The 15888-nt window shown below is 34.4% G+C and overlaps 1 protein-coding gene across 1 annotated transcript; it reads right to left on the minus strand.

The window, feature by feature from the left end:
• Nucleotides 1-705: 705 nt before the first annotated feature.
• Nucleotides 706-4351, minus strand: LOC142640663 (receptor-like protein kinase THESEUS 1). The gene has a single exon (XM_075814850.1). It carries the CDS (start codon nucleotides 3617-3619, stop codon nucleotides 1097-1099), a length of 2523 nt encoding a protein of 840 aa, XP_075670965.1. The 5' UTR covers nucleotides 3620-4351; the 3' UTR covers nucleotides 706-1096.
• Nucleotides 4352-15888: the final 11537 nt, after the last annotated feature.

Below are 15888 nucleotides of genomic sequence, written 5' to 3' on the forward strand. Positions count from 1 at the left end.
TTTGTTGTGGTGTTTGCTATTTTATTTTATTATTTTTCCATATATTTCACAACAACTTACCACACCCACAACCAACCAAATTATACTAAGATTACAACGTTGCCATCCATATAGCTTCAAATCCCGTATACAAAACACAACGAGATTACTTTTTATGTAATAAGTGAGAAAGAACACAACGAGTTGAACATCCAAACTACAAATTTACCAACAAGCCAACAATCTGATGATCCCCAAGTTGATTTTCTTAATGGCAAGTTCGGAGTTATATAAATATGCTCAAAATTGAAGTGGGGTGTTAAAGAAGGCCAAACCAGTTTGGAAAATGCACCAACCCCTAACCCTTCAACAGCAACACCATCTTTCCTTCTCCACATAATCAGCAACATCAAATCCACAACCACAAGGCAACGAATATAATAAAGATAGATAGAACTTATTATATAAAAATACAGATATAACTTATGTGAGGACTTTGCATGCAGAAATTTTGTATATAAAGATAGCTCAAGAAAATAACAAAGCAATGAAAAAATAGCAAATAAAAGAATCTGTGGATGTAGCCATGTAGGCATTCAGCCAAACCACTAAAAAACTTTTGTCTCTCCTTTGTTTTGTCTTCGTTTTTTCAAACACCAATCTCCCTCAAACTAAGAAAGAACAGAAACCAACAAATATAATAGAACTTAAAACATACCAAGTCAGTTTGGTCACAGAGATCATAACCCAAACCTTATTTTCTGTGTCCTTTTGTGAACAAAGTTATAAACGCAAATACAATCATATCTCTTAATTGTATAAAAACATGGGCAGCTGAGACCCTGATAGATTTATACAAAGACAACGATACAATATTTATGGTACTTAAGATACAATTTCTGATTGGTCAATTGGCACCCACCACTCAACTATATTACATACTAAACAAATTGTGGACGAAAAATTGAGGTAAAAATTTAAAGAAGAGAATAATGAAATTAAAAGCAACCTTCAATCATTCAAGCAAGGTCTTTCCAATTACTATCCGAGCCAAGATGGCCATGTCTTTCACAGGGCACCTGGTGACCCGGAACACAAATAATAAAGTCTTATCTTCTCATCTCCCACGAGGATTTACTAACTGAGAGAATACAGCACTTGTTGCAGCATCTTCTCCATCATCATCTGTGCCAGAGTTGCCCCCATCAATCATACTCACGCTGTTATCAAAAGGCTCAAGCGGGGTCAATGGGATCCCCGGAATGTGATTTGTGCTGTTGTCTTCAGGCTCCATTAGTGCAGATGAGGTCTCCTCAAGCTGAAGTGCATATTCAAGATTCCACAGTACGTCTCCCATTGATGGCCTGTCGACCCCATGCTCAGCCAGGCACTTCTCAGCTGTTTCACCAAATTTCTTAAGAGAAGCTGGATTCACGTTCCCCACCAGATTTGAGTCCATGATTTGATCAAGCATGCCCTTCTTTTGCCAAGTCATTGCCCATTCTGCTATATTGACTTGCTCCCTGGGAAGAACAGGATTCAAAGCTGGCCTTGTGCAGAGAACTTCCATTAGGACTACCCCAAATGAATACACATCTGATTTCTCTGTCAGCTGTTGCCTTCTAAAGTATTCAGGGTCAAGGTAACCAAAACTACCTTTAACAGCTGTACTCACATGTGTCTGATCAAGAGATGGACCAGTTTTTGAGAGCCCAAAATCGGCAACTTTGGCTACAAAGTTCTCGTCCAAGAGAATATTGGTAGTCTTCACATCTCGGTGAATTATGCTTTGAGCTGCACCAGTGTGGAGATAATGGAGCCCCCTTGCAGCGCCAATGCAAATTTCAAGCCGTTGCTTCCATGATAGAGATGGTAGATCTGTTCCATACAAATGGCTTCTGAGGGGTCCATTAGCCATGTATTCATAGACAAGAATCATTTCTGACCTTTCATCACAGTAGCCAATAAGTGACACAAGGTGGCGATGGCGGAGCTTGGATAACATCTCAATCTCAGTTCGGAATTCAGCGATACCCTGTTCAGATCTGGGATTTCCTCTTTTAACAGCCACTTTTGTCCCATCCTCTAGCGTTCCCTTGTAAACCCTGCCAAAACCCCCTACACCAAGAAGTAGACTCTCATCGAACTTGTTTGTTGCGTCCATGATTTCTTGGAACATGAAGAGCCGGCCAAGGTTGGTGGAAGCTAATGAGATGCAGCTGGCTGTTCCACTCTTTTGGGAAGTTGTGGACATTTTTGTCATGGTCTGAGAGTTCCCATATAAGGGCAAAGGCAGCCATGGATGCCCTTGCTGAGTAGTCTTTGACTTGCGGGCCACCAAGAAGCAATAACACAAACCAATTACTGCCATTACAGCTACAGCTCCTACAATAGAACCCACTATGATTCCAATATTTCTGTTCTTTGAGGGTGAACTAGGAAGGAGACTCTCAACGGACAAAGGCCCATCCAAGCTCCTAAATTTATTGCTGATCTTCATAATCTCAAGCCCATTGATAGTTGCGTTAGTAGTTGCAGCCACAGCATCTGGGCCAACACTAACAGTCAAAGTACCTGAATCAACTAAAGAATTGGAAACAAAGTCTCTGTAGTAAGGCACAGACAAGTCATTGGTAAAGGATGACAGATCAAGACTCGGAAGAGCAGTATCATCATTTATGAAGAGGTTGAAAACTAGAGTGTTCAAAGACTTGCTTACAATATCACAGAAATGTACCCGAACAAAATACGTGAAGTTTTGATCAACAGTAAATACCCAGGTTATGTTGAAATTGTCAACAGGGACATTTGCATTTCCCATCATTTCGGCACTGGCATAAACCAAATTAGGTGCAGTTTCGGGGGTGACAGAAGTAGGGTATTTTATGTTTGCGGGGTTGACTGACACATTCACTGCAGAACTGTTCACATGGAGGTACTTCACATCGTTCTCCCAAGTTCTTCCAAGAGTATCATTTTGAGCAGTGAGCAAAGGACCCCCCATATTTAGCCGATAAACAGTTTCAAGGGCAAGTTCAGAAAGGCCACTAAAAGGAGCAGGTGGATTTAGAGCCACTGCCTGGTCAGGAAGCACCTCATCCGGGATTGAGACAACTTCAATTGCATTGATAAACGCAGTTGAATTGTTCAAAGGAATGAAAGTAAGGGTCAAGGTATTGGAAGTCACATTGATTGCATACTCCTTGGACAGATATGAACCATTATAATTGTTGAAAGTGAATTTGTTTAGGAGCACAAAATTATCAGTGACTACAGACATCAAGGCAGATTTCAAGTTTTGGCCTGGCTTTGGAAGAGCGTAAAAATAGAGTCGGAGCCAATGCCGGCCTTTCTGCTCAATTTCAAATTTATAAGAAGATATGCCCGAAAAAACTCGAGCAGATTGGTAGATTGGAGATGGAACACTAGAATTGGAACTAGCAATACTAGAATTGTCAAATTTTAGGACAAGTGAAGAATGCTCTGAATCAGGAACAAAAATTCGACCCTGGAAGGTGACATTTTTGGAAGAACCACAAGCAATTAAGTAGTTGTCAACAGGAGTGAAAGAGGCAAATGTTCCGTGCCTTACAAACAGAAAAACAATCAGAATCAAAGGTACCAACTTCATTTCTTTCATCTCACCAATTCTAATATCGCAGATCCCAAAAGAGCCTAATAAACCAGAAGGACACCTAATGCCCAAGTTAGCCTAACTTTCAATCCAGTAAGATCTGAGAAAACCCAATTCCAAAAGACCCAAATCTACCATAAACAGACCTTCACAGTCCCAGAATGCAACAAACCCACCGAGTTCCCAATCAATTCCACACAGAATCCCACAACTACAGCAACCCCAGATCTATCTAACGCAATGCTCAACCAAGACACCCTCTATCACAAGGAACATACAAAGTACTAGAATCTTAAGTTCTTAACATTACCAAATAAACAAAAAAGCAAACTTTTAGCTCAAGCATATAGAGCAAACTCTAACATGCTAGAAGGCCTCCGACATATAAACAGACAAAAACTTAAAAGTTCATGAGGACCCTTACCTCATTCAGAGACCCAAATGTACACCATCTGCCAAAGACTGAAATGTGTCTGAAACAAAGAGGAAAAAAAAAAAAAAAACCCAGTTGAGATTACATGAATCCCACCATGAAAACCCATGAAGCAGAGCTTTTTAGTGCAGCTGCCACCACCTTTTCCAGGCTGTAGATTAGGTTGTCATTATACAGAAAGAAGAGGACCCCACAAGAGGAAGTATAGGAAGGAAAGAAAAAGGAAGTGAAACTTCAAAGCTCATACCCCTCACACAATGACACAAAAGGTTATTGTAGTTTGATTTCGATACTCAGAATCTCTGGAAAGATTGGAATATTATAACAGAAAAAGCCATGAAAGTTCTGCTGCTACTGTGCTTTTATTTTTTTTTTTATTATTAAGGTTTCATAAAAAATTAAAAATAAATAAAAATAAAATTGTCGTATACTATTGACTATATAGACGCATAGAGATTTATTTAATCTAATAATCCATTATTTTATTTTTTTCTTAGAAGGGAATGGTGGCTTTGCTGGGACCAACAATCACTGGGACCCGCTTCTACGCGGCTTCAGAAGAAGAGGAAGCCGAGTTAGCGGCGTTAAGTGACGGAGTTTGGTGCTGTAGACTGTAGTGTAGGGTACGGGTGTCCTTGTTTCCCTATACAGACTATGTTTTGCATGTGGACATTGAATTTATTATCATTATCATTACGTCGTATAGATCGTTACTATCTATTGTAAACTGGAAGTGCGTGACTTGATCGTAGAAGTTTTCAGATTGTTTTACAATTATATCCTCCTCAGTAAGAGTTAAACCTGTTCCAATAATAATGTTGTTGTTTATTTTCAAGACTTTTTTTATATATGTTTATTTATTTAAACTTAACCTTCGATTTATTTTCAAAATTCATCCCAACAAAGCCTAGCTAAGAAGTAACAAAAATAGGGATTAGCAAACTCATCCTCATTTTTTGGCTTATTGCCAATAGTTTTCTAAAAGTACTTGTTTCCAATAGTTTATTTTAAAAAATTAAAATTTATTCAATAATCCAAGAGTAACGTTTTTTTTCTCATTTTTTTAAAGATGATTGTAAACACAGAATTTCTCAATTGCAGAAAATCAAACAATTGAAAAGAAATATAGTTTGTAAATATAAATTTGTATCGATGAATAATGAGTATAATCTCTATTTTAATTCTTTTACAAAAGAGTACTCTCTAATTCTATTTTCATTGAACTTGACTCGAATAAAGAATCTTCTTGCCTTTAATAGGAAGATGAATTGAATAGTCTTCACAATAAATCTCTACCTTTGAGCTTATTAGAGATTTATTATTCTTGAAGTCTTCGAATGTGAAGGCTCTTAGGTTGAAGTTCTTCAAAGCTTTAGAGGCTTGATCCATTGAGTTTCAAAGATTTGGGTTTGTTGAAGTTTATGGAGGCTTTTTAGCGTACTTCTAGTAGAACTTCAAAGAACTCGAACAAGAGATCTTCTTGGCTTTGGTTGGAAGATGGATTGCACGGTCTTCACAATGAATCTCTAGCCTTAAGCTTATTCGAGATTTGTTGTCTTTTAAGTTCTTCAAGCAATCCCTTTGAACGTTCTTCAAAGATGCTTCAAGTTCTTCAAAGATTCTTGAGACAGAATTTCTCCAAAGCTTGGGCCTCTTGAAAACAACTTCCTTTTGAAAATGAGAGGGGATGTCCTCTATTTATAGTAATGTCAAAGGATAAGCTCCACTTTGAATTGATATGCTTGAAAGTACATAATAGACTTTTGATTGGCCCAAATTATTTTTAGAGATAATTATCTCTATTTATCTATATCATATATTGATAAAAGATAATAATCAACAAAGATAAATAATTATATCTGATGAGGAATATACTCCAGATCGTCCACGGTCATCCACACCAGCAGCCGTCCAGAAGAAAGCATCAAGACGGGGGCTAATGCCATAGCCGTCCATGGACGGAGTCAAACCCACGTCTCTCGTCTTGAGAAGACGACCACCTCGTCCTGACTATACTTGTCCACATGAGGACGAGTGGACGAAAACGTACACTGAAATACTAAAATACACTCCACCATTCCATAATACATGCATAACTTCCGATGACCGTTGTATGAGAAAATGCAACTATCAGGTGGTTATGAGAGTTATCCAAGAACCCCGAACCTCCTGAAATCCAGGGGAGGTTACAATTCCATTAACCGCCCTCAGGACACTATATAAACAGCCATTCAGACCAGTGAAAGGTACATTGAATTTTTCCCAAGAAATTGGAACTCCAAAGATAAAGAGGAAAAACTGACTTTACCATCGAAGGGTTCTTGGCCGGCGATCCCGGTCACCTTTGATCATTTTCCTTTGTTTTTTAGGGCATAAGAGAGCGAGTGGTCCTTTCAAATCCGGAGCATCCAGCCTATTGATTTTCCTTGCATCATCAATATCTATTTAATTTATTTTAATAAAGATAATTATCTATCAATTTTGAATATAAAATTTATCTTTATTTTATTTATTTATTTTAATAAAGATAACTATCCATAAATTTTGAATAGGAAATTTATCTTTATCTTGTGGGTCAAATGACATGTGGCAAATTTTGATATGCCAATGTAATGTCAATTTGGATGACACATGTCATCATCTAATTTAATGACATTAATCTAGAATTTGCTACTAAATTTTGATGTGGCATTTTATGATTTCCTTAAAAAAATTTCCTTAGGTTTTTTTTTCACTTTTTTTAAAGAAATTAAAAAAAAAATCCACACTTGAATGAAGGTTTCATCTTGAATTTAATTATTAGGTCCACTTTTATATAAGGAAAAAAAAAAAAAAAACTCCCTGTGTTCTGAATAATAACTCTTAAAAAATGTATAGAATATTGAAAATTAACAATGAGTTTTAGCCTCCAACTGAGTGTTCAAAGACTCCATTCTGGCAACTATTGCCAGTGGTCTAGTAAGAAACACCTCAATGGCAATCGATGCCAATGGTCCGGTGGCTAAAGCCATCGCACCACAACCAACCTAGAGGTTTGGTAACTGAAGATGTCGTTTTGGTGACCGGTGTTGGTGATTCGGTCACTAGAGCCTCCACTCTAACTACCTGTTCAAGCAATATGGTCATCAGACCTCCAGCATTAATGACTTTCGTGTTGAGCCATTAGTTTTGATGATTTACTTGAAAAAATTTACTTATTATACTAAACACTTAAAAATATTTTACAATAAATTTTTTATATTTAAACCATTTTATATTTGAAAATGTTTTATTTCAAAAATTATATATATATATATATATATATATATATATATATATATATCTTCTCCTTTCTACTAACTGTACTCAAATTTTCGTGTCCTAAAACATTATTAGAGATTACAGACTTTTTTGTTTTTGTTATCTATTTCCATTATTTAAAAACATTGAACCAATTGACCACGATTTTGAAATTCGAATCGAACCACACAGTCCAACCCGGTTAATCGGAAACTATTTACCAAGACGGTTCTTTTAACACCCAAAACCGTCTTATGTTAAAAAGTCCGTGAACTGATGATATGCGGTTAAACCGCCCGGGTTTGAAAACCGAAAATAGTTTTTGAAGCCAAAGCTTTGAAAAAAAAAATGAAAGAAAAGAGAAGAAGAAGAAGAAGAAGGTATTTACAACACACCCTCTCACCATTTTTAAGAAAACCCCCACGAAAAATAAATCAAAACATAAAACCAAAAAGAAAATGACAGTATAAAAATATAAGAATCTGCCTCCACAAGCCACCAAATCCAAAACTTTGGTCCTTATCGTCCGTTGCACCTCTAGTTGATAACCGGCGATCGGATATCTCCAAATCAGCGCATAGTGACACTAAGATTCTCTCTCCCTTACTCAGACTGTAGTGTTTTCTTTTCTTTTGCTGAGATTTCTTTACTGATAAAGTATTTTTCTGTTTGGTAAAGGTGTTTATAGCCTAGTAAAAATCTCCAGTCAAGTCTATCTTCTTGCCCACTGTATACGGGTTTCTGTTTTGGCCACATAATTTGTTTATAGCTTAGTGTACCAGTCAAATTTTTTTCTTTTCACTTCCAAAAAATAAAACTCTTTCTTTTAATTTAATTTATTATATTTAGTTTTTAGCTTGATATACGTATTACAGTGCCACTGTACTACTACTGTCACACAGGGTGGTAAAGTAATCCCAAACCTATTTGCCCGCCCAAATTCACGCACTCTAATTGAACCCAAATCCACCTAATTATTTGTTGGGTTAAATGAGCATCAACCCAATTAGACCCAATGATTATTAGGTTTTAACTAAAAACCCATTGAACTCCATTTGACCCAAAAACAATATAGCCAAATTCAACCCAACCCTTCCCATTCAAAAAAAAAAAAAAAAAAAACATCTCAGACAAAATTAGACTCTAATTTTCTTAAATCTGTTTCCCTAACTTTCTCGGTAACCAAACGCATTCCAATTTCGTTAATATCTTTAACAAAAGCATTAAAAGAGAGCTCACCAAAGTCCATTTCTAGCAACTTTGAAGCATCGAAGGAAGCATTTTCCAAACCTTGAGAGAAATTCAAGACGGAATCAAAGCTGGAAACGATTGGATGATCGATGGGAAGAACCTAATTGGGATGAATCTCGTCAATGACGACGACGCCAACCAACACATCGGTGTAAGCCGAAATTGGAAGCTCTCTCTCCAGCAACCGCTCGCAACTCCGCTGCGAGATTTGAACCTTGAAGCTCTCGATAATGTGCCATTGATGGTGAAGCAGAGGAAAATTCGTCAAAACGGAGAGATCGTCGGAGGAGGAGGAGGAGCTCAAGGTCAAGGTTAGAGTGTGGTGCACGTGCTTCATGCGGACGTATCGCGCAGTAGACTCGACGAACATGGACTCGTCGAGGCATCCACAACTGTTCTCCAGCGAGTCAACAAAGTACTTGACCCAACACGCGATGCCATAGATTCGGGTCCAGGCCAGGTTAGGGTGGATGATGAGCATGGGGGTTTCGGAGGAGGAGGAGGAGAAAGCTTTTTTTTTTTGTTGGTTTTCGGTTCGTAAATAATTGGAATCCAATTTTTAAAATTCATTTCTTTATTTTTCTAAATTTTCTTGGCAACCAAACGATGGACATTCCTCTATTTTCCTGTCGTTGTGCTATTACTATGTTGATGGGCATTTTGGTAATTTTGATAAATAGGTGGGTTGGGGTTTACCCATTATAATTGGGTTGGGTTTGGTTTGGATTAGAAGCAATTAGTTAAATGAGTTTTAATGGGTGAATGAGTTTTATATACCCAATCCATTTATGCCCACCCCAAACTCGCCCAAACCCACCCATTTTACACCCCTACTACCACGGTAGGCAGTAGCTTTAAGAGCTTTAGGCATAGCCAAGTCTCCTTTTTAATGTTTTAATAATATTTTATATTAGATTTAGGAAATAGTGGTTTTCTATTTAGTTACCTTTTTTTTTTAGAATTTTTTCTTTTTTATTTAGTTACTTCAGTAATGATCTTTCGTCTTAGTAAATTAACTAAATTTTACAATAAGTAAATCAACTATGGTATTTTTACCCCAAAAAAAACTACCATAATATTGCTATATAGTTATATATTTGTTTATTTATTATGTTTGCTTAGGATTTAATGTTTTTTGAAAATTATAATATAAAATATACATTTAAAAATATTTCTCTATATTTACTTGGGCTGTATTTTAGTTTCTTTTATACTAATTTAATATATTTATTTATGATTAATTAATTATTAAATTAATTATGACGTTATCGCGGTTCAACCTTGGTTCAACTCCAATAGTTCTTGAACTTTTTTTTTTCCCAGTTTTATGAACTATCCAAATTTCAAAACTATGCAATAATTGACGTTGTATTTTAATTAATGGATATATAATACATGTTACCATAATCAAGAAAACAGATGTTTAAACAAACTTTCGTGTTATAATATCCATATTCAATAAAATTTATTCATCTCGATCGAATAGTAATGTCATAGACCTACTTTGGCAGTATTCTCAAAGTTTCACTAAAGGCAATGACAAAGGGTTAGTTGGCTTCCATTAATGTCTCTCACTTTAGCCTAATCGCGTGGTTTATTTGTTCTTATATCACGTTGATATCTCATAGTACAATCGATATGAAATGTATGATGGCTCTCTGACAATTAGATATTAAATGCAAAACATTACATGGATTGTCCTCTTTTGATTGATAAAAAATTACTAAGCAAATCTAGTAGAAGAAAAAAGTTACTTCAGCAAATAAAAAATTGGCAGTGGTTATAACATCTTTATGGTAGTTTGAGAGTATTTACTAGCTATCCACTGCTTATCTTCAGCATAATAACATAGTTGTATTAAAATAAAATGACATAGTTGTTAACTTGTTATTTTATTCAAGCTAAGCAGTAGACAGCTAATAAAAACTCTCAACCTACTTACAAAATATGAGTAAAAAGTATATTTCAATTAGCTCAACTACTGATCCTAAAATCTTTTATAGTCAAATAAGAAATTTAAGTTTCGATCCTTGCCTACGCCAAAATTAATCGGTATTTGAGTTTGATAATAAAGAACAATCATCAAAAGCAAATAAAAAATTGGCAGTGGTTATAACATCTTTATGGTAGTTTGAGAGTATTTACTAGCTACCCACTGCTTATCTTCAGCATAATAACATAGTTGTATTAAAATAAAATGACATAGTTGTTAACTTGTTATTTTATTCAAGCTAAGCAGTAGACAGCTAATAAAAACTCTCAACCTACTTACAAAATATGAGTAAAAAGTATATTTCAATTAGCTCAACAACTAATCCTAAAATCTTTTATAGTCAAATAAGAAATTTAAGTTTCGATCCTTGCCTACGCCAAAATTAATCGGTATTTGAGTCTGATAATAAAGAACAATCATCAAAAGCATACACCATAAATTGAAACTATCTCTAAACTTTTGCTAAGAATCTTGTAATTGAACTGTCATCTCCCCCATGAGAAAAGAGTTTGAGTTGCGACTTGCGAGATTAGTAGTATATTAATTTCAATTATCTCTAAAAAAAGATTAGTCATATAGAAAGTGCTCATTAGATTATATTAGTGGGACAAAGTTTAATTATAAAATTAGTTGTAGCATTAGTTACAACTTTATGCAATATCTTTTTTATTGAAGGTGAATTTTGACAAATTCCCAATTGAATAATTACATCTTCTTGCAAATTTTTTTAGAAAATAAAGATTAATAGCTATGTTTAAATTACATGTTTTTGTAATTTAAAATTATACATAAAATATAAGTTTATAGATTATATAGTCAATTGACACAAAATTTAACATATGTATTAAGAGCATAAAAAACTACAATTCAATGATTAGATTTTAAAAAATAACATAAATCAAAATTAACTACAAGTTAAAAGTAACATTAACCAAATTAACTCCTACCAAAGACTAAATCGACAATGACCATCATATATATTCTAAAACAAAACAAAAGGCCTTTTTGGCCGCTCGAAATACCATCTTCTTTATAAAAATAAATAATATTTATAAAAAGAAAACAAATAATAAATCAATTGATAATTTCACGACGTTAAGTGACCGTTACATGGCGGCATCCAGCTGGAGCTGGGACATGGATGACACCTAAGGACCGTAAGGAGTAGTGAGAAAATGGGAACAAGTCGAGACGGCCGTTTGCAAATTTTTTTTTTTTTTTTTTTTTGAGAGGGACCGTTTGCAATTAGACGTAAATATGTCTTTCTGTTATCATTGCCTATAATCCGCCGTATTCCCGCACATGGCCTCGGACACCAATGTCCTTATCAGTTTCTATTACTTTTAACATTTTCTAATTTATACTAAAATATTGTTCAAGGTTTCTTTTCTTTTCTTTTTCTTTTTTTTTTTTGGTCTTAATTTTTTCTTTTGACTATTATTTTTTTTTTCTTTTTTGGACGTGGACCAATTCATACATACAAGCTGGATATTTCTAATCAGTCACTCAAGGCATATAACATGCAAGAGACAGATCAACATTCACGGCAAGATTGCATGCGGACCAAAGACTTTCGAATGCAAATTTGCAAGTAAACTCAACCAATAAGGAAATATTAGCATCACCAATAGAGAATGAGGGTTCCTCTTGGCACATGATTAGTGCATATGCTAATGTGTGCCAAAGACAACTTCGGCTCTGCCGTGAGCTCTGCCCTAACATAAGCCTCCTGTAATAGGATTTTTTTTTTTCATTTCTCCCGTAAGTTTGTTGTGATCTTTAGATGGAAAGTGGTCATGATGCAAATTGTTTTCTCTTTCCTAGTTGAATTAAGATTTTAATTGTGTTTCTTTTTTTACTTAAATGGTTTTTCCTTTTTTTAAGTAGAAGTGGGTTTATTATCTTTTTTCCTCAAAGGAGTAAGAGAAATTCTATTCTTATAAATATTATCAGCTCTACTCTTCCGCCTCCATATCCACAAGACCCATCTGCAGCAAACCCCTAAAGAAATTTCTCAAAGTTCACTCTTGTCTTTGATTTCCCAGTTTCTACTGGTGAGTTCAGTTCCTTTTTTGTTATACGGGCTATGGTGTGATGATTTCCTCCTCTTCCCCTGTCTCGAGCTATCCCCAAAATCCAAGAATTGGTCGACACCCATATCCAACAAATCCCATTTTCCTTTTCATCTAGTGTTCTTGTGGAACTTAGGTTTTGTGGAAGAGTTATAGTAATTATATGTTACAAATTTTACTTTTACACGCCTACGCTACAATCAAGTCATACTCCAGATTTGGTTTTGATTTAAGCTCTCATTGCACCAAATCATCAAATTCTTGGTGGTTTTTACCTCTTAGATTTTGGATTCCTATCAGGAGAGGTTTGATGTATTTGAGAGTCTAAAGTGAAAAATGAATTGAGACACATTTATATATTTATAGATATGATTTTTTTTTAATTTAATATTACTTAAACTCTATTTTATTTTATTAGATGCAAAATTACTAATTAATATAAACCATGTAGAATTTTTTTGGAGAAAGATTATAGACACAAAAAATTTGACAAAAATTTTCACACCTGTTGATATGATAGATTATTAGTGGTAAGTAAAAAAGTAATATTAGTGGTGGATCTAGATAAAAACTAATAAAAGTTTGTTAACTCAATTATTGTGAAAAATGTTGTGAAATTTTGTATATTGCACTATTTTTTAGAAGTACTACATTCATAACATTTTCATAACAAACCCTAGGTGCTAAGTTGTTACTAGTTCTAATTTGAATCCACTACTGAACTGACTTTTTTTTTTACCACCAATAACGGCCAGTACCAATTTACTACGTAGGATTTATTGTGAAAGTATTGTGAAAAATGTTATGGACATAACATTACTCTTTTGATAAAAAAATATATATTTTATTTATTAGCTAACATTTGAACTTAATTAATATTGTTACAATGAAAGAAAATAATCTTATTGGTTAAAATTTGGGGGTTATTTTTCTACTTAGGGACCTTAGGTGATTGCCTCTTTTACTTATACTATAGAGCCAGCCCTAATTCCTGTGCTTCCACTACAAGATAGGTTTCTCTACTCTAAGTTACTAATGTCTTGAAGGTAGATTCTTGGAAAGCATCGCTTTGATGTTAGTTCAACTCTATATTAGTGCATGGTTTGAAAACTTTACCATTGTGTTGACTAGTTGTAACTTGTAAACCCATATGATGCACAAAAAAGTTTCAACTCGGATAATAACTTAATTTTTTAATAGCCTATATATATATATATATATATATATATATATATATATATATATATATATATATATATATATATAAATCTTTTCCAAGCTTGAAAAATGATGTAGATCTCTCATTTTAAGTTACGTCTTCTTTTTTAACATGACTTGTGCACACATTTTAATTTTAGGATTTTGTTTGTTGGGGTAAATGATTTTACATTCCTTTATTAAAATGAAAACAAATATGTATAGGCTAATGTTAAGCACTTAATAGCTGAAGAGTTGACTGCAACTTTACTCTACCAATACTAGCAATATGGATTTAATCTCTGGTAAATGCTTGTAGAGTTAAAAAGTACAAAACTTCACAAATCTCACAGGAGTAACTCTCAAGTATTGAAAAACGTGTATTAGAGTTTTCCTTGTATACGTAGGAGTGTAGGGCAGGCTAATGGGCTCTAATTAAAATTATCCAGATCTCGGTTCGATCGATTGAAGCTCTCTCTTGATCGGTCGAGTTCTTCAGTTTTTGAATTTACTTTTTTGCAACTTGTACATTCTTGAATCTTAACTTGTATCAACTTGAGCAATGCTTAAAACGCTTCAAAAATACTAAAATGTTACACTAGACATGTTTTTGTTCTCAGCTTGTTAACATACAACAAATTTAGTACCTAGACATTTATGCCTAAATATTTAGAACCTAATAGCTAACTAATTTGATAATTTATAGTCAAGTTTAGGGCCCATATAGTCTATACAAAACATAACGATAAATTAACATGTTGATCTAACTTTAGAGATAAAGAAAGAAAAAGATCACCAAAATATAAAAGGTATTTTCACAGTGGTCTAACTTCAACAACTCAAGAGGTAGCTACTAATTATTGGTCTTGCATCAATAAAGAACACGCGTTTTTGGAATGATAAGTTGTCAATTAAAGCTCAAATGGTAAGCACAACTTTTCTTAGTTCATTGTTCTTGGAAGAGTAGCAAAAGGAACTTGCCCACCCATCTTCCTTTACCTTTGAATGTTATGTCTAGATAATTTGTCATGCGATGGTACAATTTATTTGTAGTTCCAGCCTGTTAATACCAAAAACCACATATTTTGTTAGATTTAGAACATCACCCACTATATATGCCTTTGAAGTGCTGTAAATGACCCCACAAAGTTGTTCTTCTTGTTTCTTTGTGTACAACTTGAAGCAAGTTGTGAAGTTGAGAACCATTCTTGTTGATGACTTTACTGATTTACCTGTAACAACCAATGGAATATTCTTAAAAAACATAAGGAAAATAGAGAATTTGCATAAAAATCATTAGTACGTAAATAATTATATGCTAAGCAAATCAAGAATCAGATTCGAGACTCACGCTCATTTAATCAAACAAATGATAAGCTTCCCTTGAATTTCATATATTAAAGAAAAGCACCCGTGCCATTTTTTACCCCTCAAAATGTTGAATATAATTAAGGAATTACATTTGCGTAAAAAAAAAAAAAAAATTTATGGACATTTGTGTCAAAATTAACACAACATTCACTTAGTTATCTCTTAAATCAAAATTTTATGGACATTAGTACAATTTTTGAGGATTGCAAAGACTAAATAAATATCTCTTAAATCAAAATTTCTATCCACTGCCCAAATTGATCTTCTTTGAAAACCACATTCCATTATGTTCACTTGTAGCAAGAAACAATTCATCACAATATTGAGAGTGCTAACATCGTGCGCAACGGCCGTTTGTATAGACAAAGAAATCGCATGTACTGAGATATTGACTACTGATTCACAAACACATAATGGAAGGCCGTTGTTGCATATAAAGTTATAAATCATTATATTGAACAAACTCAACGCCTCATCGATATTACCAACCCCCCCCCCCCCCCCCCCCCCCCCCCACCATCAATGGTGTGTCTTTCAGATGGGATTTTCATCTTCATTAATGTTAAATAAGGTTGACTACAGAATTTCATGATACTACTCGTTGCACAATCATTCTTAGTGAAGAAAATTTCGTGATACTACTACTCGTTACACAATCATTCTTAGTGAAGAGAAGAAG

This window comes from Castanea sativa, chromosome 6 (genome assembly GCF_040712315.1).
Source record: "Castanea sativa cultivar Marrone di Chiusa Pesio chromosome 6, ASM4071231v1".
Lineage (NCBI taxonomy): Eukaryota > Viridiplantae > Streptophyta > Magnoliopsida > Fagales > Fagaceae > Castanea > Castanea sativa.